We start from the raw sequence: 24,101 nt of genomic DNA, 5'->3' as shown, positions 1-24,101 counted from the left end.
CAAAATAATTTTGCTGCCGCTAGGGTGCGTCTAGATTTCTAGGCTAAGAAGAGGGACCACCTGGAAAGCCAGCAAACAACTAAAATGAGACACAAAACGGCTGCAAAAAGACGCAAAATGAGCGTTAAGAGATGCAAAAGACCTAGTCTATATCCACGACGTTCCACTTCTAGGATTGCTCTCGTTCTACCGGAAATTCCGCCGGATGTCACTCTTTTTGGATGTCCGTTTTCGGATGTCGCGTTACCTTCCGCTTTCTTTGTGTTGTAATTTTAAACTCTGGTGGATTTATGAGGACTATGGTTAACTGCTCCTCAGATCTCTGCAGGGTAAATCCAGACAGCTAGCTAGACTATCTGTCCACTCTGAGTTTTCTGTTGCACGATTTAAACAACCTTAGAACGTACACATGTTCCCCCAAAACAAGTTCCTTCCTGAGGCTATTTTGCAGCAATACTGTGGCTCCGCTCGGAGCTTAGCACCGCCCAAGACGATTGTGATTGGTTTAAAGAAATACCAATAAACCAGAGCACGTTTTTCTCCCATCCCAGAATGCTGTGTGGACTATCCAGACCCTCCTCCGTAGCACTGTGGAGGAAGGTCTGGCAATGCCAGACTGCAAAAGGGGGGGTTGAGCATGCACCCCATGTACTAGGGCTGCGTCCTTACCGCAGTGGCCCAGGTTTGAGTCCGTCCCGCAGCTCGTTGCTGCATGTCATTCCCTCTCTCTTCCACTTTCCTGTCTACAGCTGTCCTATCAATAAAGACCAAAAAGCCCAAAACATAATCTTTAAAAAAAAAAAAAAAAAAATACTGGAAAAGGTATTGAGATCTTTTCACATGGTCATAGTCAGGGTCATTGTGAACAGGACTTTTTGAAAATTGTCAGCAAACCTTTGAAAAAGTTTTATGAGAGTTAAAATATAAGGAAATTGCCAATGTGCTGAAATGTATAATTATTTCTAATTTCCTCTGAGGTCAGTTATTCCTTGCTCTTTTTTTTTTTTATTGATGCTTCTTGTTGTTGCACTAACCCCTTTGCTGCTGTAACACTAAAATTCAACGCTGTGGGACTAATAAAGGATTATCATATCTAACTATAATATTGTTTTCTTAATTTGGTAGCCTATATACAATGTGAGAAATCGTCCTTTTTGGCCCCTACAATCATCCGTACCATTACGTCATGGGATGGATCACTTGATGGCGCTGAGGTGCGCAGTTGGTCAGCAGCGCCTCGCATTGTCCTTCCTCCACAGCATAGACTGTAAATATTAATAATAATATTTACAGTCTATGCGCCACAGCGCGCCGCTGCGGATCAGCACATGCTCTGGAAATGGGGATGTTTTAATGTAAACTACCCGTGCTCTCTCAGACTAGTTCAGTTTCGGAACAACATTTATTCATTACCTACCTACAGCGTTCTTTTTCGGGGCTCGATGCAGGACGGTTTACTTGAATGCAACGTTTGGGCTGATAAAAATAATAATAGCAAGCAAGCAAAGTGTATTTATATAGCACCGTTCACAGACATAAATCACAAAGTGCTTTACAGTCAAATAAATCAAATATAATACAGTGAAATAAATAAATCAAAGATATTGCACCAAATATATATATACTGTAACAGACTGTTAATGTTAAGGCTGTTACTGTTCAGAGACAGTAGTCTAGTTCAGATGAGTCATGTTGAGTGAAACACTGAGAGTTCCTGAAGTCCATAAAGTAAACATGTTAGTTTAGATGTTGTGGTTGTGAGCCTGTCAGCTACGTAGGAGACTGAGTCGCCGGAGTTAATACACTACACCTGTATTTGGCTGAGAGCTATAACGGGGTGCAGCTGTTATTCCTGCGGAAAGAAAAGAGTTTAGTTTAGAGTACGGGAGGCTAGCAGGCGGCTAGTCACGTTAGAGAGTTGACAGGCAGTCTGTTGTGGCGTTGTCTACGGCCCACAGTATAGCCTGTGTTCAGGTCCGAAATAAACAGGAAATAAAGTCGCAAAAATCTAGATGACGTCCCACTGTCTGCTTTTTGAGAGACGTTTATAAAGGCCTACTAAATTAAGCGTCACACGCAGGCTAATAAAATGACTGTAGGCTACACAGGATATATTCGGCTTCTTTCCGTTTTGGACGATGACCTTTAAATCCAGTCGGTGCAAAAATCTGCTGCAGCATATATCCTAGGCCTATAACGTTATAAAGCAGATCAGTGATGTAATCTCAGATGTGTTTACTTTCGTTTTGTGCCTCCCCACCCCCCAGCCCCACCTCCAAACATAATATTGTGAAAGACAGATGCGACGATTTTGTGATCGTACGACTTAAATGTTTATCTACGACCACACGCACTGGCAGTAAACGCGTCACTCACCTCTTTCGGCAGAAGTTAAAATCCTCAGAAAACTCGCGACCACCAGATACAATGCACAGTAGACCCCCATCTTCAGCTCCGCCTGCTCTGTCTCGCTTTTCTCATGATTGATTGATGATGATTCTGGGATGTCCGGCAGGCAGCACATAGAAGTGATCCGGTCTAAGGACTGATCACATCAACCTGGGCTGATAGGGATCCAGCACCGTTTGCTGGTGCTTAGTTCTTAACAAAGATCATCTGTTGTCAGGATGAAAACAAGTCATTTCCATTAAATCAAAATGCAGTACAAATCCCTTCAACATGCAGGATTATTCTACACTCAACTGTAGAGAAGAGACAAAACCAACATACATTAATACACGTGTTTGTGTTAGTATTTAGCCACTCACAATCTAATATTTCCCTGTGTGTTGTTATGAAAAAATAAAATATCTAAACGCACAAATAAAAAAAGATCTTCTGGGCAATACTTTACATATCTGTTATCATCAGACATTACTGCAACAAACCTTAAAAGAAACCGATCTAGAATGTAGCCTAGACTTAATGTCACATTGTTTTAATAATGAAAAACTGTTGTCTTACTTGTGGAAAAACAGGTTGAGTTCCTGCAGAAACAAGACCTCTTTAAATCCACAAGCTGTATAACGGAATCTCAGCTGACACAAAGACCACATCAACAACTGATAGAAGTAAGTGATTCATAATTGTTTTACTGTAGGGCTGTCCCAAACGATTATTTTTTAAACGATTAATCTAGCGATTATTTTTTCGATTAGTCGACTAATCTAATTAATCTAATTAATTTTTCAATTAGCGATTATTTTCCCATTGCTCAATTATTAACAATTTACACAAAACAAATTTCAATAAGGTTCAAATCTCTATTTATTAAAATTGTTTAATGCTGCACCGTTCAAGTAAAATTAATTTGTAGTGCAACCTGAAGCCAGATGTAGACTACCAATCCAACCACAAAATAAAGTCACTTTCAAGAGGAATACAAAAATAAAAACTTAAAGTAAACTGAGCAAGTGCAAAAAGAGTAGTGTATGAGAGATTAACCTGTATTTTCGTTTTTTTAACAGTAGGTAAAATAATGAATAAGCTTTTGTTTAACATCCAAGCTCTTTTCCCTTTAATTGGGGGCTGGTTAAGCACTGTAGGGAGGAGAAGTTGGACAGTTTTTTTTGTCTCGTTCCAGTGATTGGTACGTCTGGGTGATGGCGTCGGATATGTGTTAGCATGTTAGATGTATTTCCTCTCACATACCTGTCGGTACCCGATCCGTGCTGCCTGCACGATCCGTTCTGCGCATGATAATACTGTTTTACGACACTGCACGATCTGTTCCACGCTAGCCTCCACCGGGAAGCTAACGTTAGTTTAGCTAACAGCTAATTTGTCTAACCGCTAGCTGACAGCTACATTCAGTCTAAAATAACGTTAAATCAAACTTAATGGGAAAAGCAGGCTATAGCTAAATTTACATCGTCGACTACGTCAACGAATCGTCCCAGCCCTAATTTACTGTATTTTATAGGACATCTAATCTTCTTGATCTTTTTATTTGTGTTCTACAGATTTTGTTATAATTGCATCTCAGATGTGTGTGATATTGTCATGTTTCTCTTTAGTTGAAGGTCCATGACTAAAACGTTGATCCTCTCATAAACTTGCTGCTGACAGTTTGCAGGAATTCAACCTTTTCTCTCACATGTTCCTGAGCACCGGTCTACCAGGAGTGCAGCAGATATCAGATGAGTTTGACTTTTAACTTCAAATCTACTTGATGAGAGATTTACGGAACCGCTGGTCACCAACATCATCCTTGCCAGTGGCGGATCTAGAACATTTGACATGGGGGGGGCAAAGGGGTGGCGAAAGGTCTCGGCAGGGTGGCATTGGAAGACGCTACACTGAAACCTCATATGTAAATGGCTTGTGTGGCAAATAGAGGAAAAACTATAAAACTGCATAACATAATTCTATCATTTGTTTGACCTTTTGGTTGATCATAATTACTGATAAAGTAAGAAAATGGAATAGCATGTGTCTTATTTTATCAGTAATTATGATCAAACAAAAGGTCAAACAAAAGAAACTGTAAAAATCATTAGATAATGTACTTATATACTGTATGTACATATTTACATATCTAAGCCTATAACATATACAACAGAATAGAAATGTCACTCAGTGACATGACATAATAATAATAATAATAAATTGAATTTATATAGCGCTTTTCATGACATGTTAGTGAATTGTCCTTCACATGAGGAGCGAGATCCCGCGGATCCACGCGACTACTCAGGTGAAGTGTGGCTCCCCGTGAGAAAAGCCCTTTATTCCCACAATGGGGAAATCCTCAGTGTTGCAGCAGCGAGGGATAGAGATAGCTTCATATTTCACTTCCTTTACGACAACTTTTAACATGTACAAGATAAACATGAGCAGGGGCTAAACGTCTTTTCAAATCCAACATAAAAAGTTTTGGACAGTTTGAATAGAAGTAGAAGACTATCGCGACAGGCCTACTCCTGAGAGCAATATCTGTCTTTTTGCTGCTGAATGCTCAACTATGTTCACCTGCTAGTTGTAGCTGTTTCTCTCTGTCATTTGGTGCTGGTTAGGTGGCTTTATCACAACTTTTGTCACTTCAAACAGCTGCCTGCTGCTGATGGAAATTGTGCTGAAGAGAGCAGTGAGAGTGAACCAAAACAGTAAAGTTGTAGGCTACGAAACATAAGAAATGACCTGGAAGTTGCTAAAAACGCTTCTTAGAACTGAACAACTTTTGTTTGTCACTACGAGCGACCCCTTTTTCATTATACCTAGTCATTTTTTCCTCCGTTAATAATACAAAATATTGATCAGTGCAGCTTTAAGGATTTATTTTATTTGAGAAACACATTGGCCAGAGTATCTTAGATTAATTTAATCTAGCCTAAGTGTCCTTTCAGTTTTTTAAATCACTTTTTATATTTAGGTTTATCAGTTACTGATGTTTAATTAAAACAACAAATACCTTTATTTGTGTACTTCTAAATTGCAGATGGTGGACTGCAGATTTCATTAAGGTGCACTTGTTCCAAGACAATTTAGAGTCATAATAGGGGGACAAAAAGAAAAGAAATGTAGCACAAAATCATGTTTACTTTTCCCACAAAACCTTCAAATCCATCCAGCTATCTGAGAGGGGACACTGCTCATCTGTGTCCACACTAAAAACCTCGTGATTAGAGGACACCAGAGCATGCTGCTTTATTTTAAAGGGTCACAAGGTGAAAAGGTTCAGAACACCGGCCTACTGTCTCCTCCCACTGGGCAGGATCAGCATCAATGGATTTATGGCTTTAGAAAAGGGGGCTCCAACGGTTTTTAAACCAAGGACCCCTTAACTGAAAGAGAGACGGATCAGGGACCCCCTACATATATTGTATAAAATGAAGTTGCATAGAAAACTGGGCCTATAATAATGTGTCACGTTTTTTCAAGTTTGTCACTTTTTCTGATGTCTGTGTTTTTTAAAAAGTTTTTGTTTTTTTCCCATGTTTTTAAAGTATTTGTCACTTTTTTTAACCTTCTTTCAACCAAATGCTATAAAATCTAATAAAATACCCAAATTAATTGAAAATATTGAACTGATCTTTTAGCTATTTTACACCAAAAAATGTTGTATGGAACCATCCATGTTATTTTATGTATTTTTTTTTAAATAATTTGTTGAAAGTAAATTTTTGATAATGTAAATGATGAAAATGGGTCAAATTTGACCCGAGGACAACAAGGAGGGTTAAACAGATTACATTTCTGCCTTTTTGGACCTCTGTATTTTCTTATTTTCAAATTTAAAAAATGGGTATTCTAAAAAAATCAAAAATCAAATCAAGCACTAATGTTTTTTAACAAAGTATATGTCTCTAAATATCCCACTGATCCTTTAAAGCACCTGCAAACATAAATATTCATGACTAAATAAGTAACAAAGGTCTTAGTGAAAAAAAACTCAAACAACACCCAAAACCAGAAATCTCTGATGTGAAACAACCCAAACTGTTATAAAGTGTGTAGAAAATGTGTGCTCATGTAAAACCCCATCACCAACAGTAAGTAGCTCATTGAGAAAACACATTTTTATCTGTGAAAGTACCAGTATTTGGCCCAAAATCCCTTCATTTGCACCTTGGTAAACTACTTTATCATAAATAACCACCAGATTGTAGTAAAGCTGCACATTTAAAGTCTTTGGCTGATGAGTTTAATACTTAACTGACTTGAGCTGAAACCAGAGCTGCTGTGTTAGAATCTGTCTGTCTCTGAGAGTCTATTGTTATTATCACTACTGTTTAGTCTGAGTGGAGCATCAGGACATTAGGGACTTCATCAGTCGGAGTCTTCAACAACTAATCCTTCAGCATATTGTGTTGTAGAGACAGTTTAGTGCAGAGCATCACAGTTTGGGTGCAAAGCGTCCTTCATCAGCTATCAGATGTGTGTCCAAAACAGACTCAAAGGTAAGTTCACCCTTACTTTAGCTGATAACAAACTTCAAATGATTTCAACTTAAGACTGGTCTATTATTTGGACTTTGCTTTTTGTTTTTCCTTCAAGGTTCCAGTAAGGAGAAGCCACGCAGAAAAGACTTTTCTTCCCGGAGATACTGGAAGATAAAAAGTTTGTGTTCACTTGAACGCAGCAGATCCAGGTGAAATGTAATCCTTCAGCTGTCTTGGGCTCCGTCTGTTTCAGCTGCTTGTCAAGTTTAGTCTTCTCCTTGTTGTTCTTTTTGTTCTACTTGTTCTTGTTGTTGATCTTTGTTAAGCAGCGGGTTGCTCATTGTTGTGGTTTTTGCTCCATTTTCAACTTTTACAACATTAGTTCCACTGCAGACAAAATAAAAATAAAATTCAGCACCAAAGACAATGAAAAGGTAAAACTCAAACCAATCATTTATTGTTCTTCAGTAAAAGAAGAACTTCTGCCGAGTGATCTGAACCACCACAGCATTCATGATTCCTTCATTTCATTTGGCCAGATTATTTTTTTTTAATCTCCATTTCAGTAGCAAGTTAAATGTTTTCATATCGAGCATTTTGCATTCTGCAATATTTATAACAAGGTAATCACATACAGAAGTTTATGAAGTGCATTTATGATTTACTTACTCTTTACGCCTTATCTGGTTGTCTTGTCCTGAAAAATCTAAAAGACAATATCATCAATAGACGAGTTCCAGACATTATCAGTAAGGGGTAGAAGACAAAACAGATTGACTGAGAGCTTATGAGGAAGACATTCCTTTGTGTGAGCTCAAGTTGTGCAGCAGGAAAACAGGAATTTCATACAGTCTATGGAAACTTTGTGTCTGTCTGAGCTTCTGCTGTTTGTGCATCCTGGGTTGATTGTAAATGGTAAACCTCTCTATGCAAACAATAAACAAAAGAATTATACAAACATAATGTACATGAATTTAAAAGTGGTGGGAGAATGTCATTTTACCTTTTTTATTTTCACAGTACAAGACCAGGCCGACTACTACTACAACCAGTACTGCAAACACACCACCTATAATAGCTCCAACATTGGTAGAATCCCCTGAAATAGAAAAAGAGGCAGTTGATTGAAACTGTCCAGCGACCAAAGTCTCACCAGTGTGAATCACAACTAACTAACTCTTTACAAAGATTGTATTGTAGTGTGTAAATAATCTAAATATTTTCATGGTAAAATGTAAAAGTGAGTTTTCTAATCTGCTGTGTTATGATTGCATTTTCTTTCTGATTTGTTTTTAGTAAATTTTTTGACGGTTGATAGAAATAGTGACAGGTTACATGTTTTGATTCTTTCAGGTCAAATACAGGTATTACAGATGATATCAGTTCTTGCCATCTCCTGCTCCCTTACCTTGACTTTTCTCTATCCTCAGAAGAGTGGTGGTTACGTAGGTCTCCTCAGCATTACTGAGTTCACACGTGTAGATCCCCTCTTGATCTGAAGAGAAGTCTTTTAGTGTGAGGCTGCCTGACTCAGACACACTCTTCACCTGCTGCCTCCACTCCTCTGAGACTGTGTAGGGGACGTTGGCTCCGGTCTGGTTCAGGATGATCTGACTGTGGTTGAACCTCCAGACGAGGCCTGTTAGTGGAGGGTTTAAGGTCTCACAGGGGATCGTTGTTTCAGTGTCTAAACCACTGATAGAAGCTGGAATGATAAAACACAGAAATTAAAAAAGAAGTAATAAAATATCTGGTATTTCTGATCAGAATCTGGTACCAGGTTAAAAGAGTCTTCTTAGAAACACTTACTTAGTTTAAACAAAGTAGCTGTCCTCTTGTTAGTGCGCGTGCTGACGGTGCAGCTGTAGTCCAGATCAGTAACTGAAGCTATCAGAGAGCTGTTGATGTTGTAGAGCAGCTGTTCAGTCTGCTGGACTGTGGGATTGTTCTCCAAGCTCACGTCTGACGGAGGGCTGGTGGACCAGGTGAGATCAGGCTGAGGGTAGATCCCCTCTGAGCTGCAGGTGATCCTGTTCTCTACCTGCTGAATGTCGACTTTATCCACAGGAGCTGCAAGAAAAAAAGAAAAGAAGAAGATTGACTTTATAGGAACTTGTTTTAAAGTGGTAATGCGGGAGACTTTTGAAGCTCTGTGCTGTGTTGTTTCTGCCTTGATTGATCTGCCAATCAAACGGTACTAAAAGCATCTTTCCACACAAACACACACACACACACACACCTGATGAAAGTATTTCCTCGTTCCTGAAGAATGTTGCTGCGGATACCTGAAGAACCCAACCCATGTATTTACTGTAAATGTGCAACCATGCATTGTGTGTATGTTTTTCATGTGAGATGTGCAGGCTTTGAAAACATACAGTGCATATTTAACCATTTATATGCGATTTTGTTTATAATTACTAGCAGTAGTGGACATCATTCTTTCTCATTATGTTTTTTTGATGAGTTATTGTAAACTGTCATTGCCTGGCTGTAAAGGATCATAGGTCAAAAAAGGCTTCTTTGCAAAAAAAACAAACAATGTTTACAGCCATGCTTTTACTGAGGATTAACAGGACTAACATTGGCAAAGTATTCATTTTTCACTGAAGGGAAGAAAGAAAGTTGAAGTGCCCCTCACAGAACCAACACTTCTACGACTTGCATGTACTTCAGTGTGTGTTCACACGTCACTGAGTAAGTTGGAGAGATAAAAAGTTTAATTGGACTAGAGAGTAGGGCTGTGATTTGGTGACAATCTGCCGATACGATATACAGGGGTTAGGATTTATTATAATGCACATTTTTAAATCTAATTGTTTAACTGTCATAGTATACAGTGAGGTCAAGTTTAAAAAAAATAGTCTCACTAGAATGAAATGCCTAATGTGGGGAAATTATCACACATAAATACAACTGAACTCATTGAATCCATAAGAGTCAGCTTTCCAGTCATACCCAATTTATGTAACTCCAAGACAGTTTAGGGTTATAGTGTTTAAAAAAACAAAACGTGAATGGTTGGTGCCCTAAACTGCATGGGATAATTATAAACTGGGAATGTTTGATATTTGGAGACTTGTGGGTACTCAAGTTACCCATTTTCCTTCAGATATCTTTAGGTGAGAGATCAAGGGTCCTCTTTAATTTAGCCATGACAGTTTTTCTCTCTTATGTTTTCTAATTAATGTCTGAGGCTGATAACCACTGATAACGCCCATTCAATCCAATGATAACATTCGAAGCGGGTGAAATTAACAACATGTTAATGCAATTTGACATTGTGATTCACAAAAGTTTGAATTGGAAAGTTTCACGGTTTCTCATGTTTCTTAAACTTTCTGTAAAGTTCTGAAGTCACATGATACACCTTGCAATGCAACCTGGACACATCGTCAGTGATAGACCGGGGTCATCAGGTGTTTAGGGTCTTAACATCAGACACCCTCGCCTGGGAGACCCATCCGGGGGTGATCAGGCCCCGAGTTGAGTTCCAGGTAGCTACCTTCTGGAATGATAACTTTTAACTTAAGGAGTTATTAATATTATATAACTGTGTTTCTCATACCATCCACATTTAGGTTGATAAATAAGTCCTTGTTGCCAGTGATGGTGCTGGTGTAGCACTTGTATCTTCCCTGGTCCGGAACCTCCACCCCTGTCAACCGGAGCGAGGCGTTTCCTCTGGAGATCTGGTCCTTGAACAGAGACGTCCTGCCTCTGAAGCGCTGGTCCTGGAGTCCAAACTGGTCCTGGTTGTGATAGTAGGAATGAGCCTGAATGTCTTTTGTTGTCATCTGAATCCAGTGGATGACCACATCATCACCAGACTGAAAACTGCACGGTAAGATGCAGCTCTCCATGAAAACACAGGAGACCTGAATATCTGCAACACATCAGGTAAAGAGACATCCATCAAAGTTCAGTTCAGAGAAAATGACAGCACAATCCAAGTCAGCTGTCTTGAAAAGGCCTGGTTATTAATGTTTTCACCATATTTATTTACATACTCTAACATAACTGAATGTTGCCATTTGAGAGACTTGTATCAGACCTGCATCAAATATGAATACTTTGCCAATGTTAGTCCTGTTAATCCTCAGTAAAAGCATGTTTTTTTTTTCAACCCTTTTTGACCTGTGATCCTTTACAGCTGTCAGGGTCCCACCGTCACCAGCACTCACTCCTCTCTCTCATTCTCCAGCACACACTCCTCCCACTGATTCATACTCCCTCGTCACTCACGCAGATCAGACGCTCCCAGTCCCCTCAGTCCTAATTACACACACCTGCACCTCATCAAGCCTCATCCTCAGTTCACCACCTGCAACTAATCAGCCACCACCTACATAAGCAGCACAACAACACACACTCTTTGTCTAGTCTCGTTTCCACACGACGCTCTGACCACTCACGTTAAGCCTAGTCTGTCCAAGTTTGCCTTACCCGTACGTTGTATCCTGTTGTCTGCTGCTGCTCAGAGCCTGCCTACTCAGCTACCAGATTTCCTGCCTGTTGCTTCCTGCTTGTTGTTGGATCATTGTAAAATAAAGATCTGCTTCATTACTCCAGTCTGTCTCCTGGTCGTCCGTGACAGAAGATCCGTGACCTCCATTGCTATCAGAATGAGAGCTGGGAGGAGGACTTTTTAAAGCAGCAGTTCTGGTCGGGTTTGGATGACCCACTTGCTCAGATGCTGCTGCTCAAGGACCTCAACCTGCCGTTTGGAGAGTTTCTGGACCGAGCCCTTGGGGTTTGTGGTTCCTCCCTCACGGTAGCCCTTGCCGATCCAGAGCCAGCCGATCCGGTGCCTAAGTCCTCACCTCAGACCCGCTTCAGCAGGGAGCCATTCGTCTGCCCAGTCGACCAGAAGCCAGAGAATGCTCACAGCGACTGCCCAGCCGAGACTGCTCACTGCGACAGCCTAGTCGGACAGGAGCCAGCAAGCGTCTACCCAGCCGAGACTGCTCACCGTGCCTGCCCTGCAGAGACGTGCAACCCTTCTGTTCCCGAGCTGACGTACGGCTCTCCTTACCCTGGGCTGACAAGCAGCTTTCCTGAGTCCCACCTAGCTAGCAGCTTTCCAGGGTCCCAGCTAGCTAGCAGCTTTCCAGGGTCCCAGCTAGCTAGCAGCTTTCCAGGGTCCCAGCTAGCTAGCAGCTTTCCAGGGTCCCAGCTAGCTAGCAGCTTTCCAGGGTCCCAGCTAGCTAGCAGCTTTCCAGGGTCCCAGCTAGCTAGCAGCTTTCCTGAGTCCCAGCTAGCTAGCAGCTTTCCTGAGTCCCAGCTAGCTAGCATTCTCCCTGATTGTAGGCTAGTTAGCAGTCCCTTGACTCTAATGTCCCTAGTGTCCCCAAGCTCTCTAGTGTCCCAGAGTCCTCTAGTGTCCCTAGGTTCCCCGAGTCCTCTAGTGTCCCCGAGTCCTCTAGTGTTCCCGAGTCCTCTAGTGTTCCCAAGTCCTCTAGTGTCCCCGAGTTCTCTAGTGTCCCTAAGTTCCCCGAGTCCTCTAGCGTCCCAAGGTTCCCAGAGTCCTCTAGTGTCCCAGAGTCCTCTAGTGTCCCAGAGCTTCATAGTGTCCCCGAGCTCCGAGTGTAGCGGCCCCCCAGAGTTCCTAGAGTCCCGGCCGTGTAGCGGCCCCCCAGAGTTCCTAGAGTCCCGGCCGTGTAGCGGCCCCCCAAAGTTCCTAGAGTCCCGGCCGTGTAGCGGCACCCCAGAGTCTAGCCTAGCTGGCATGTCCCCTGAGTCCAGGCTACTTAGCATCCTTCCTGAACCCCAGCTAGCTAGCTCCCTTCCTAAGCCCTCGTCGCCGGTACAGCCCGGCTCGAAGCCCTCATCGCCAGTCCCGTCCGGCCCAAGGCTCTTATTGCCGGTACAGCCCAGTTTTAAGCCCTCATCGCCGGTCCCGTCAGGGTCAAGGCCCTCATTGCCTGTCCTGGACATCATCCCGGGGAGCCTCCCCAAGAAAATGTTGGGGGGGGCATACGCCTCCTAAGGGGACCGTGGAGGTCCCGCCGACACGGTTCCTTGGACCGCCATGGCCTCCAGTGGAGTCAGCTCCGCCGTGGTCGCCAGGGGGCCTGTCAGCTCCGCCGCGGTCACGCCCCCAGCCAGCTCTGCCGTGTGTGTGTGTGTGTGTGTGTGTGTGTGTGTGTGTGTGTGTGTGTGTGTGTGTGTGTGTGTGTGTGTGTGTGTGTGTGTGTGTGTGTGTGTGTGTGTGTGTGTGTGTGTGTGTGTGTGTGTGTGTGTGTGTGTGTGTGACTGTGTGTGTGACTGTCAATGACGATCTTTTCCTAGTCCAAGTTTGTGTTTGTACATAATTCATTTTGTTCTTACTCTGTAGAACGTAGCTCTGGTTTCACCCTGTGTGTTGTGAGTGTACAGTAGGAATGCACCCAGACAGGATTCCTGTTAGACAGCTGACATGATAATTACAGGCCCCCCCTCCCCTAATACATACAGCAGAGTTAATTTACTTTAGTCCACTTGTTAATACAATTACTTCTTTATATCTAATTATCAATATAAATATTTCCCTAAAACAAGATTCTGTTTGTATCTTTGCCATTTTACATTTGACCTAAATGAAAAGAAGTGTTTTGCACTTTTTTGTAGATATTAAGGATATTGTTTTTTCATTTGTAAGTTAAATATCAGTGAGTGGGTCAATCTACATAAACTCATGCTGTCCAGACAAACTTTGTTCATTTGATTGAAAAATGTTGTTATAAATGTTGTTATAAAGAACACACTTCATTAGGAAAAGATGTATTTCCATCTAACTTGCATGTAGCTAAATACATATAGTTTCAGAGTTATGAACCAGGATTTTGAGATGCATTTCCACCTCCATACAAGGAAAGTTTATCGTGCTCAGACCAGTGAAACTCAACAGCTGGTTGTATTTCCTCACATTGGTTGCTGTGAACAACTTTCATGTAAAAATGTTCACTAGGTAACACAAACTAAACTCAGTTCATGTCTTTTTGTTTCAGATGATAATATCTTAAAACAATGGCACACAACACAAATCTATCTGAATAATTAAATCCATTTTCATGTATTATTTTTCCTGTTTAGCTTCCTTTCTCTGGTGAAAGTAACCATGACGACGCTGACTAACGTCTGTTATCTCTGGGCTGTGAACTCTTCACTCACCTCCTCTTGCAGGACTCAGAAAGGTCAGGACCAGCACCAACAGGACCCACTTAATCCCAGTCATCCTCCTGTTAAACTTCCTCTTTCCTTACTGTTTGATGTCCTCAACAGAATATAAATCCAGTTCTTAGGACGCTCACCTTAAGGCCGGCCAACTGGTGTGACTACTGTAAGTTGATGCCATATCTCAAGTGTAATCACTGTTTGATGTCTGGCACACACCAAGGCCGGCCCACTGCTCTGAGTCATCTGATGTGATGATCTCAAGTGTACTCACTAAGCGGAAGTAATAAATCTGTGCCAATTCTCTGTTGAAACTTGGTGTGTTCACATTTCATTCAATCTTTAATATCCATTTAAGTAGAATTACTTATTAAAATATATATATATATATCATATAAAAACAAAGCTGCATCATGTATTGTGGTATAAATAAAGAATAACAAGAAAGTTAAAAAGCCATGAGATAAAGAGTCTTAAGAAGAGGTTTAAAAGATCCTAAGCAGTGATCAGGCTCGTAGGGAGTTAGTGGATCACAGATAAAGACAGGAGGCTTAAGAAAACAAGCAGTTTCAGACTAAAATAAATCCTAAAACTCCCAGTTAGCCAGTAAAGAACACCAAGGACTGGAGTGATGTGGTAGCTTTGTTTAGTAAGCAGGCAGCAGCGTTTTGTTTAAGTTAGACTTTGGACGTTTTATCTGCTGATACCATCATAAAGGTTATTGCAATAGTGGAGTCTAGAGGATATAAAAAACATATCTAGATCTTAAAATGAAAGGAATCACCTCATCTTGGCTGCATGTGAGAGAACCACTATAAGTAACAAAGTACATGTAAGTTAAAGGCCAATAAAAAGAACATATGCTGCAGAGGCTGAAGGGCTATAATGGTTATTATAATTATGTACAATTTAGAGTAATTTAGCTGCAGGACATTTTGTTTTTTAGAAGGACAATAATAATAATAATAATAATAATAATAATGGACAAATCAATGGTACCAGGCTTTTTTTTATCAGGACATACAGTATCATCAGCAATAAAATAAAACTAACAGACCTGCAAACCTACAGAGGAGGGATGAACATAAAGAAACTAAAATTTAGTAACCAAGAAAAACAAATGCTGGAGAATGATGAAGAGTTTAACTGAGGCGACAGAGAGCAAAGAGAGCAGATATTGTCTGACTCCATCTAGTGTTCAGCTTTGGTTCTGTAGAAGATATGAGGTTTTATTTTTAATGTGTAATCTGTAACTAAACACTGCTCTATCTCTGTCACCTCCTCAGGATCGTTTTCGGCTTCAGGTTTCTTCTGTTGGATTTTCCCATCCATAGTCCAGCACCACATGTGCTCATGCTGTGAGTCCACACCTGTAATGACACCTGTGAGAAATCCTTACCAAGCAGATTGATAACGCTAGAAGAAAAGGCATCTTGAGATATTTCACACAATCATTTAAAAGTTTTGACCTGCAGTGGAGAAAAAGACAAGGGATCACCAAAGTTATAGGGATTCATTCTCTGGCGTCACAAATACAATACTCTTCATCCCTCGACTGATTCAGATAAGGACAACTCCACCAAAAAACTTTAATGGAGGAAAAAGTGAATCAACTTAAGAAAGAGCAACAGAGGAGGAATCTGTCTCACAGCACGGACAAATGTGCCATAGACTGCAGACATCTGGGAGTTTTCTTACTTTCTTTGTGATTCCTAATCAAGAAAAATCTAAATTCTGCTGTGTGAAAATATGCAAAAAACTTCACATAAATGTCTTAACTAAATGTCATGACACTATGTCCCAATAGCTGTTGAGATATTTTAATCTAGACTGTAACATTTTCCATCCCTAGAGCCGTGCTGCTAATGTGGGTAAACCTACCTTTACACTAATGCAAGAATGCAGGCAGCTCCATGACGACGAGTCAAAGTGGAACTGGTGCATTCATTGGTTAGAAACCCGCCCTGATTGTAAGTGATGATAACAGGTTGAGATATCAACCTAAAATAAATGATTTCTAGAATATCAGACAGACACGTGCTGAAGTACAAGTATGGTTTCTAATAAGTTAAATTAAATGTTCTAGTTGCGTTCCAACAATGTGGTATTTTATGTAACACAGTTCTTGTATAAATACCGCATAGCTCCTGTTTTTATTTCCACTGACTGATCAAATGTTCTGTTTGAGGAACTTGCTCAAGCTTTTGGACAAATACTAAACCTTCTCCAAACCCTAAGAATACTAATCAACATAAAACATTAATTTCATCTTTACTGTTGATTACTAAAAAGTAATTAGTTTTAGTTCTTTATGTTTAAGTTTAGTTCTTTATGTCTTGATTTAATCAGTAGTGTTTTTGTGAATTTACTTAATGGATGCTGTTTGTTCTGCTCTGACCTGCAGTTGTTAAAGTCCTCACCTCGCTGTCGTCATGGAGAAGTGAACTCACTGAAATCAGCAGCAAGAAAATGAGACGTTCATCCAGAAGAGGTCAGTAAGACAATATGTTGGTCCTGTATGTGTAGGTAGTCAGACATCTCCGTGTGTGGTGTATGTCTGCATGTGGAGTCTTTTTCAGAGACTCGGTTGAGCTCAGATGCCTTTTGGTTTATTTTACAATAAAGACAAGTGGTATCAAAAATAAAACAAATGACTGCTGAATGCATGTAATACAATTCAAGTCATCACATGGAGCTATGTCGACACAGATAGGTCTACTGGACATAAAAGAGACCTAAAAATCAACAGTCAAAACACACACATTGCATTTAATCCTGGTCACTCCAGCAATCATCGAGTGGCGATATAAAAAAAAAAAAAACTCCCCTTGGGATCTTAAACATCTGTACATTCATGGCACTCCATTTAATAGTTGCTGATATTTCACACTTGTTCAGTTTACAAAACCTGTAACACAAGTGCAGATATGAAAGTAAATTGACATGACCAACAATGAAGTGGTGTTGATTTACTTTCTCAGATTTAAAAGGTATAATTCTTGAGATTTGTGTTGTAGCGTATATTAAAATTCATCATTTTGTTTTAACGAAAATATGTTCAAACAGCACTGATGATTTAGCTGTGAAAAGTCAGCTAACTGCAGCCCTAACTCCAGACATTTAGTCTGTATGAGTTAACCACTTATCTGACCCTTGGTTTTTATAGATGAACCAGAATACTTTCTTGTCTCTGTGTAAGTCACTTTATCTGTCTGTTTTTGTGTGTGTGTATTTTTAAATCTCACACACAGGGTTTCTGTGGGGTCCTAAAAAGTCTAACATTTTTAAATCTAAATTTTAGGCCTTTAAAAAGTCTTAAATTCGCTGAGGTATTGTGTTCTCGGTCTTAAATCATTTTAAACGGTTCTTAATTTCCCTACGTCTATGTAACGCTTTCTCCTAGCAGCTCATGGTCTGCTCCGGCTTTAGTTTTTAAAACAAATTTATTCTGTGGTGTTGTACTTCTTTCTTTCGCTAGTCCAAATATCATTTTGCTGGATTATGACTACAAATAAGACTAACAAGTAACTAATATTGCACTCCAGGCCAGTTCTATTCTATGATGAATAGTTCACAAGTTAAAAAAGTGGATGGGATTACATTTCACTGGAATTATAATTTCATGACCAATCAAATTGATTGATTTGATTGAGTGTGGAGCACAAGGATGTGAGGTAGAGGAGGAACAGCTTGCTGTGCTTCAACAGGACAACGTCTCCCACAAAATAAAGAAGTCAAACAATCGTAGTGTCAGAAACAACATAGTGCAGTCTTACAGTCAAAGCATCCTTGTCCTTCATTTATCAGTCTGGATGAAGAGGTCTGCTGAACTTCTCCAAAACACAGACCTGAACGTCTTGTTCTCTCTCGTGTTCCCACTGAAACTTCACATTCATTCTGCCACCAACTTTAGAGATGTTCTGAGATACTGGAGGTTGTGTAGTGTTCACATCGGTGCATCTGAGAGTCATTTAATCCTCCATTCCCCGGTGTAGAGGTAAATTTGTCTCCAGCTCTGTTTATGTGGAACTGTTAGGATAATTATTTATCAAAGAATGGACAAAATCACTGGAGTTCTCTTTAAAAGTTTTTTTACTTGCAGCAAGTAGAGTCAGTTTACAGCACTTCAGCATAAGTACAGAAAGCTTTTTATAGGGAAAAGGGAGTAAAATCACACAAAGAGAAACTTTCTTATCTCTGGTCAGGCTTGACTTCTCCTCTGCATGCCCTGCCCTCTGGGGGTTTCTGTGCTTTCCACAAGGGCAGTGATGATCATGATTATCACATGAGAAACAAAAATGGATGCACAGTTTCTTATGCAAATAGTTTAACACTAAAATGAAGCAAAGACTATAGCAAGCATAACTTTTCTAACAGGAACCTCTGTTGTCCATTAGTACAGTAACACTCTCATCTTTGGTTTCTCCAGAGCTGTGGGTTGTAGTGCTGTTGGATGACGGGTTTTTCTTTTCAACCTTTATTTTTACAAGTTATTTTCTTCATCATTTTCCCTGTAAACAAACATGAACAGAATTCAGTCCTGAAACACATTGAACTCCCAATCTCCCATTTATTGTTCATTATAAACAACTTCTGCAGAGGACAATAAACCATCACAGCAAACATGAGGACATTTGTTTTATCCTCATTTTATTGAGTCACTTTAGTTTTAAATTGTTCCATATCATGCATTATGTTATGCTTTGCTACCTGACACCTGAATGGAGAATTTTATTTATTTCAGTTTATTTAGGAAGGGTAGAGTGCAAATTAATAAAACACATGATTTTGCATGGGTTAAAAATGCCAGAATGAGCCAAAAGGCTATTTTACATCTGTAGTCCTCTGGCCTGGATGTTAAAAAAGGAAACTGACATCACCTCCAGGGAATGAATACTTAAAAACATGCTGCTTTACAAACAAGCAGTTTATTCATCAATCAGGCTAGATTCAACTTTCAACTGAGGAGCAAGGGTTAATGGTTTATTCATGAAATGGATTACAACATGCGATGCACTGCAGAATGGTTGAAGCACATTTAAAGTAGGATTAATAAATAATATAATAATAATATTGTAATATTCTGCTTTAGTGCAGCAGTGCTATTGTTATACCGAATACTTACTTTAAGGATACTTCAATGTCTGGTTTGCAGCTGTCCTCTTGGTTCCTGTTTGTCTGAGGCCAAAATATATTATCATTAGCACAAACTACACACACTAAATAAATGAAGGTGTAGGCAGAATTGCTATTTACCTTGTTACACTTTTTGCAAGGTTTTGTTCTAAATCTGTAGAGTAGCACCAGCAAGACTACAACCACACTGACAACAACCACACTGGCAACAACCACAATGGGAACAACCACTCCAATTTCAATGCCTGCAACATTAGCACTGCCTAAAAACAAAAAAAGATTCAGTTAATTAATCGTTCAAACAAACTTCCACATGTGCAGCGACAACTATGTAACATCAAGCTGTAATGTGAACATTTAAGAGGTGGGGAGGGTGGGGGGGGGGGGGTTGCTGTATTTTCAAATCCAACCACTAGGGATGATACACAATTTGAAGTTCCCAATACCATTTTCTCTAGATTTGTTTTACCGAATACGTTGCAAAGAAATAACTGAAAGAAATCCTTTATTTATTTAAACTGTAAAACAACAGATGTGTCCTCTTTTCAAGATAGCAACAAATTAATCTAAATAATAATTTTTTATCTCAACCGGTTGTTATTTTTTACATATTTATATAGATTTTTAACAGATTCACAATGCATCGTTACATCCCCATCAACCACAGACGATAAAACAGAAAGATCTTACCAGAGGTTAACAAACAAGGGCAGCAATTTAGATCAAATAGTTTCTTTATCTGGTGTGTAAGTAAAAGATGTGAGTGGCTCCACCACTGCCTGTGGGTTATTATCGTGAGAAACTGTTACCTCTTCTGTTCGTTTAAACAAATTAATCTGAACATAATGTAATGAAATTCACTTTCTAGTAAATAAATACTGTTCTTGTATTGATCTATTTTAAGTAGAAGTAGCAATACTACAGTTTACTTATACAGTTAATTACAGTTATTTCATGGTGCTCCTCAGCAGCACAGTGAGGAACTCTCTTTCTAAACTGTAAGTGGGAATACTTGAGTGTGTATTAAAACTATTATTTCACATGTTAACAGTTCTTATTAAGATAGACTAACAGCTCCCACCTCCTGCTCCCTTACCTTGACTTTTCTCTATCCTCAGAAGAGTGTTGGTTACGTAGGTCTCCTCAGCATTACTGAGTTCACACGTGTAGATCCCCTCTTGATCTACTTCAGTGTGTGTTCACACGTCACTGAGTAAGTTGGAGAGATACAAAGTTTAATTGGACTAGAGAGTAGAGCTGTGATTTGGCAAGAATCTGCCGATAAGATATCGGATTTAATATAATGCACGTTTTTAAATCTAATTGTTTAACTGTCATAGTATACAGTGAGGTCAAGTTTTAAAAAATGGTCTCACTACAATGAAATGTCTAATGTGGGGACATCATCACACATAAATACAACTGAACTCATTGAATCCACTAGAGTCAGCTTTTGCAACGCAACCTGGACACATCGTCAGTGATAGACCGGGGTCATCAGGTGTTTAGGGTCTTAACATCAGACACCCTCGCCCGGGAGACCCATCCGGGGTGATCAGGCCCCGACTTGTGTTCCAGGTAGCTACCTTCTGAAATGATAACTTTTAAGTTAACTTAAGGAGTTATTAATATTTGTTTTCTGTTATAACTGTGTGTTTCTCATACCGTCCACATTTAGGTTGATAAATAACTCCTTGTTGCCAGTGATGGTGCTGGTGTAGCACTTGTATCTTCCCTGGTCCTGAACCTCCACCCCTGTCAACCGGAGCGAGGCGTTTCCTCTGTAGATCTGGTCCTTGAACAGCGACGTCCTGCCTCTGAAGTGCTGGTCCTGGAGTCCAAGCTGGTCCTGGTTGTGATAGTAGGAATGAGCCAGCATGTCTTTTGTTATCTGAATCCAGTGGATGACTACTTCATCACCAGGCGGAAAACTGCACGGTAAGATGCAGCTCTCATTGAAAACACAGGAGACCTGAATATCTGCAACACATCAGGTAAAGAGACATCCATCAAAGTTCAGTTCAGAGAAAATGACAGCACAATCCAAGTCAGCTGGATTCAGGATACTATTTAATTCAATTTTATTTATAGTATCAAATCATAACATAGTTATCTCGAGACACTTTACAGATAGAGTAGGTCTAGACCACACTCTATAAATTATGCATCCTGATAAAGTTCCCTTGGCCTTTGGAATTAAAATAGCCCCCCATCATCACATAGCCTGCACCGTACCTAGAGATTGGCATGGTTTTATGTCAGTTAGCCTAATAGCTGGTATGATTTGCATTGAGAGATGATTTTATGGAAAGTACCGCATGCCAATCTCTAGGTATGGTGAAGGGTACGTGATGATGTGGGGGGGGGGGTATTTTAATTCCAAAGGCCAAGGGAACTTTATCAGGATGCATAGTATCTTGGATCCATGAAATAACTGGCCTTAAAAAAATAATAAACATCTGCCTGCCTCTATGGGAATTTAACATAGGGGTGGACTGACTTTAGTTGCCAGCGGTTTAGACATTAATGGCTGTGTGTTGAGTTATTTTGAGGGGACAGCACATTTACACTGTTATACAAGCTGGACACTTAATACTTTACATTGTAGCAAAGTGTCATTTCTTCAGTGTTGTCCCATTAAAAGATATAATGAAATATTTACTAAAATGTGAGGGGTGTACTCACTTTTGTGAGATACTGTATCTATAAATTGCAGGAACATCTTTCTGTCTGTCTGTGTGTGTGTGTGTGTGTGTGTGTGTGTGTGTGTGTGTGTGTGTGTGTGTGTGTGTGTGTGTGTGTGTGTGTGGGTGTTTTGCGCATATCTCTCGAACTATTAGTCCGATGGATTTCAAACTTGACAGGTGTCTTGGTACGGGCACGAGTAAGTGCAGTGCCAAATTTGACGTATAGATTAGAAATGCAAAAGATATCGTTAAATATATCGGTAAAAGAAGCACACATTGGCTTTTGCCCCTCTCAAAATCGCACCCCGGTCACGGCAAGGGGACTACCTGTGATCGGCTATAGCATCCAGTCCCATCAACATGCTGATGCGCCAGGTTCAGCACGGGTTAACTACAACTGTGCCATCCCTCCCCAGCCACTGACTGGTGCAAAGCCAACAACAGGGCGAGTGGCCAAGCTTATCGGAGAGAAATGCACACTGAAATGCAATCTCAGTGGACATGCTGTAACTGTCCTTCTTGACTCTGGTGCTCAGGTCAGCATCATCAGCCTTGCCTGGAAGGAAAAGCACTTCCCCCAACAACAACTACACCCACTCAGTGAGCTTATGGGTGACAGAGGCCTGGACCTCACAGCTGCTAATGGTGAGCCGATACCATATGATGGATGGGTTGAACTCACCTTTAACCTGCCTGGCAATGAAGATCCAAGACTCGACATCCGAGTACCCTTTCTGGTCAGCCGTGTGAACCTTGAAAGACCTATATTAGGCTTCAATGTGGTCCAGGAGCTAATCCAAGGATGGGAGGCTGGAGTTGAAGTTGTCACCATCATTGCTCAATTGCTGCAGAAGGCCATGCAGATTGAAGAGGACACAGCTGAGGCCATTGTGAACTTTGTGCAGACCCAGGAACACACCCAGGGCCAAGTACTGCTGAGAGTTGGCAGGCGTGATTTTGTCATCCACCCGGGCCGAACTGCTCACATCAGATGCAAGGTGCCTGTTGGGTTCGACTCACCAGTAGCACTGTTTGAGGTCAGTCAGGCAGACCCAAGACTGGAGCAGCTAGACCTGGGTGATGGCCTGGTTGAGGTCCACCACACCAGATGGCCTTATGTCGAGATCCCTGTGTGCAACCACACTCAGCACAGCATCTTGCTCAACCACTTCACAGTGCTAGGCAGTTTCCAGTCAATTGACAGGGTTGTAGAGACAGACCAGGGGCACAGCCTTCAGGTCAACAGTGTCAACTCACCTGAGCCTGTTTCTGTTGGGGAGGATAATAAAGGCAGAGCAGAGCCCATGTCCCAGCTGTGGCACCCTCCTGTTGACATAAGTCACCTGACAGATGAACAACAAGCAATAGTAAGAGGAATGCTGCATGAGGAGTCTGCCGCCTTTGCACGGGATGATCACGATATTGGATGTGTCCCAAGTCTCCAGATGAGCTTAACACTGAAGGATGACATCCCAGTGCAGCGATCCTATGCGGCTGTCCCCAAACCCCTCTACAAGGAAGTCAAGGAGTATATCCAGGACTTGCTGGCTAAGAAGTGGATCGTAAAATCAAAATCCCCTTATGCTGCTCCTGTCATCTGTGTCCGTAAGAAGGATGGGACCTTGAGGCTTTGCATCGATTACCGGCTCCTAAACCAAAAGACCATTCCAGACAGACACCCCCTGCCCTGTATTCAAGATCTTATCGACACGCTGGGTGGGTACAACTGGTTCTCAATCCTGGATCAAGGAAAAGCCTACCATCAAGGTTTCATTGCAGAGGGGTCACGGCACATGACTGCATTCATCACTCCATGGGGTTTGTATGAGTGGGTACGCATCCCTTTTGGCCTTTCCAACGCCCCAGCAGCATTCCAGAGGAGTATGGAGGAGATGCTCAGCTCCCTGCGGGACGAATGCTGCATCCCCTACTTAGATGATGTCCTCTGCTATGCCAAGACGTTTGAAGCTCATGTGGAGGCACTGAGACATGTGTTGAAGGCCCTCCAACGTCACGGTGTGAAGCTCAGACCAACAAAGTGCGAGCTCTTCAAGAAGGAAGTCCGCTATGTGGGAAGACTGGTCTCTGCTGAGGGAGTAAGACTGGACCCCAAGGATCTGGAAGCCATTCAGGCGTTGAGAACCAAGACCCCAACCACCGTGGGAGAAGTCCGTAAGCTGCTAGGGTTCCTCAGCTATTACCGGACCTATATCCAAGACTTCTCAAGAATTGCCAAGCCAAT

General features: G+C 41.0%; 1 protein-coding gene and 1 long non-coding RNA gene across 3 annotated transcripts; one reads left to right on the top strand and one right to left on the bottom strand.

Moving 5' to 3' along the window:
- Positions 1 to 5,339: 5,339 nt before the first annotated feature.
- On the bottom strand, positions 5,340 to 14,192 carry LOC120552437 (V-set domain-containing T-cell activation inhibitor 1-like). 2 transcript variants are annotated; one of them, XM_039790522.1, is made up of 7 exons: positions 14,034 to 14,192; positions 10,450 to 10,767; positions 8,691 to 8,951; positions 8,290 to 8,586; positions 7,885 to 7,980; positions 7,551 to 7,587; positions 5,340 to 7,268 (listed from the first exon to the last, which is right to left on the bottom strand). In XM_039790522.1, the coding sequence occupies exons 1-7, from the start codon at positions 14,095 to 14,097 to the stop codon at positions 7,148 to 7,150; spliced, it is 1,194 nt and encodes a 397-aa protein (XP_039646456.1). In that variant the 5' UTR covers positions 14,098 to 14,192; the 3' UTR covers positions 5,340 to 7,147. The 2 variants fall into 2 exon arrangements, 1 of the variants encoding a protein (XP_039646456.1); XR_005637999.1 differs by having other exon boundaries at positions 7,159 to 7,268; positions 7,551 to 7,806.
- Positions 14,193 to 15,331: 1,139 nt separating this feature from the next.
- LOC120552442 lies at positions 15,332 to 20,938 on the top strand. Its single transcript, XR_005638004.1, has 4 exons — positions 15,332 to 15,394; positions 16,441 to 16,527; positions 20,617 to 20,750; positions 20,851 to 20,938. It is a non-coding gene; the product is annotated as an uncharacterized LOC120552442 (long non-coding RNA).
- Positions 20,939 to 24,101: the final 3,163 nt, after the last annotated feature.

Source organism: Perca fluviatilis, chromosome 22 (genome assembly GCF_010015445.1).
Source record: "Perca fluviatilis chromosome 22, GENO_Pfluv_1.0, whole genome shotgun sequence".
In the NCBI taxonomy this organism is placed as follows: domain Eukaryota; kingdom Metazoa; phylum Chordata; class Actinopteri; order Perciformes; family Percidae; genus Perca; species Perca fluviatilis.
Note: the sequence above shows the minus strand (reverse complement) of the source record. Positions and strands in the feature narration are given on the sequence as shown.

Bases quoted from the DNA above. Each gene is read 5' to 3' on its own strand.
- LOC120552437 (XM_039790522.1), bottom strand. From the start codon at position 14,097: ATGACTGGGATTAAGTGGGTCCTGTTGGTGCTGGTCCTGACCTTTCTG. The intron at 8,587-8,690 runs GTAAGTGTTTCT...TTATCATTCCAG, and splicing joins AGCTACTTTGTTTAAACTAA to CTTCTATCAGTGGTTTAGAC. The intron at 7,981-8,289 runs GTAAGGGAGCAG...TTTCTATTTCAG, and splicing joins GAGGATAGAGAAAAGTCAAG to GGGATTCTACCAATGTTGGA.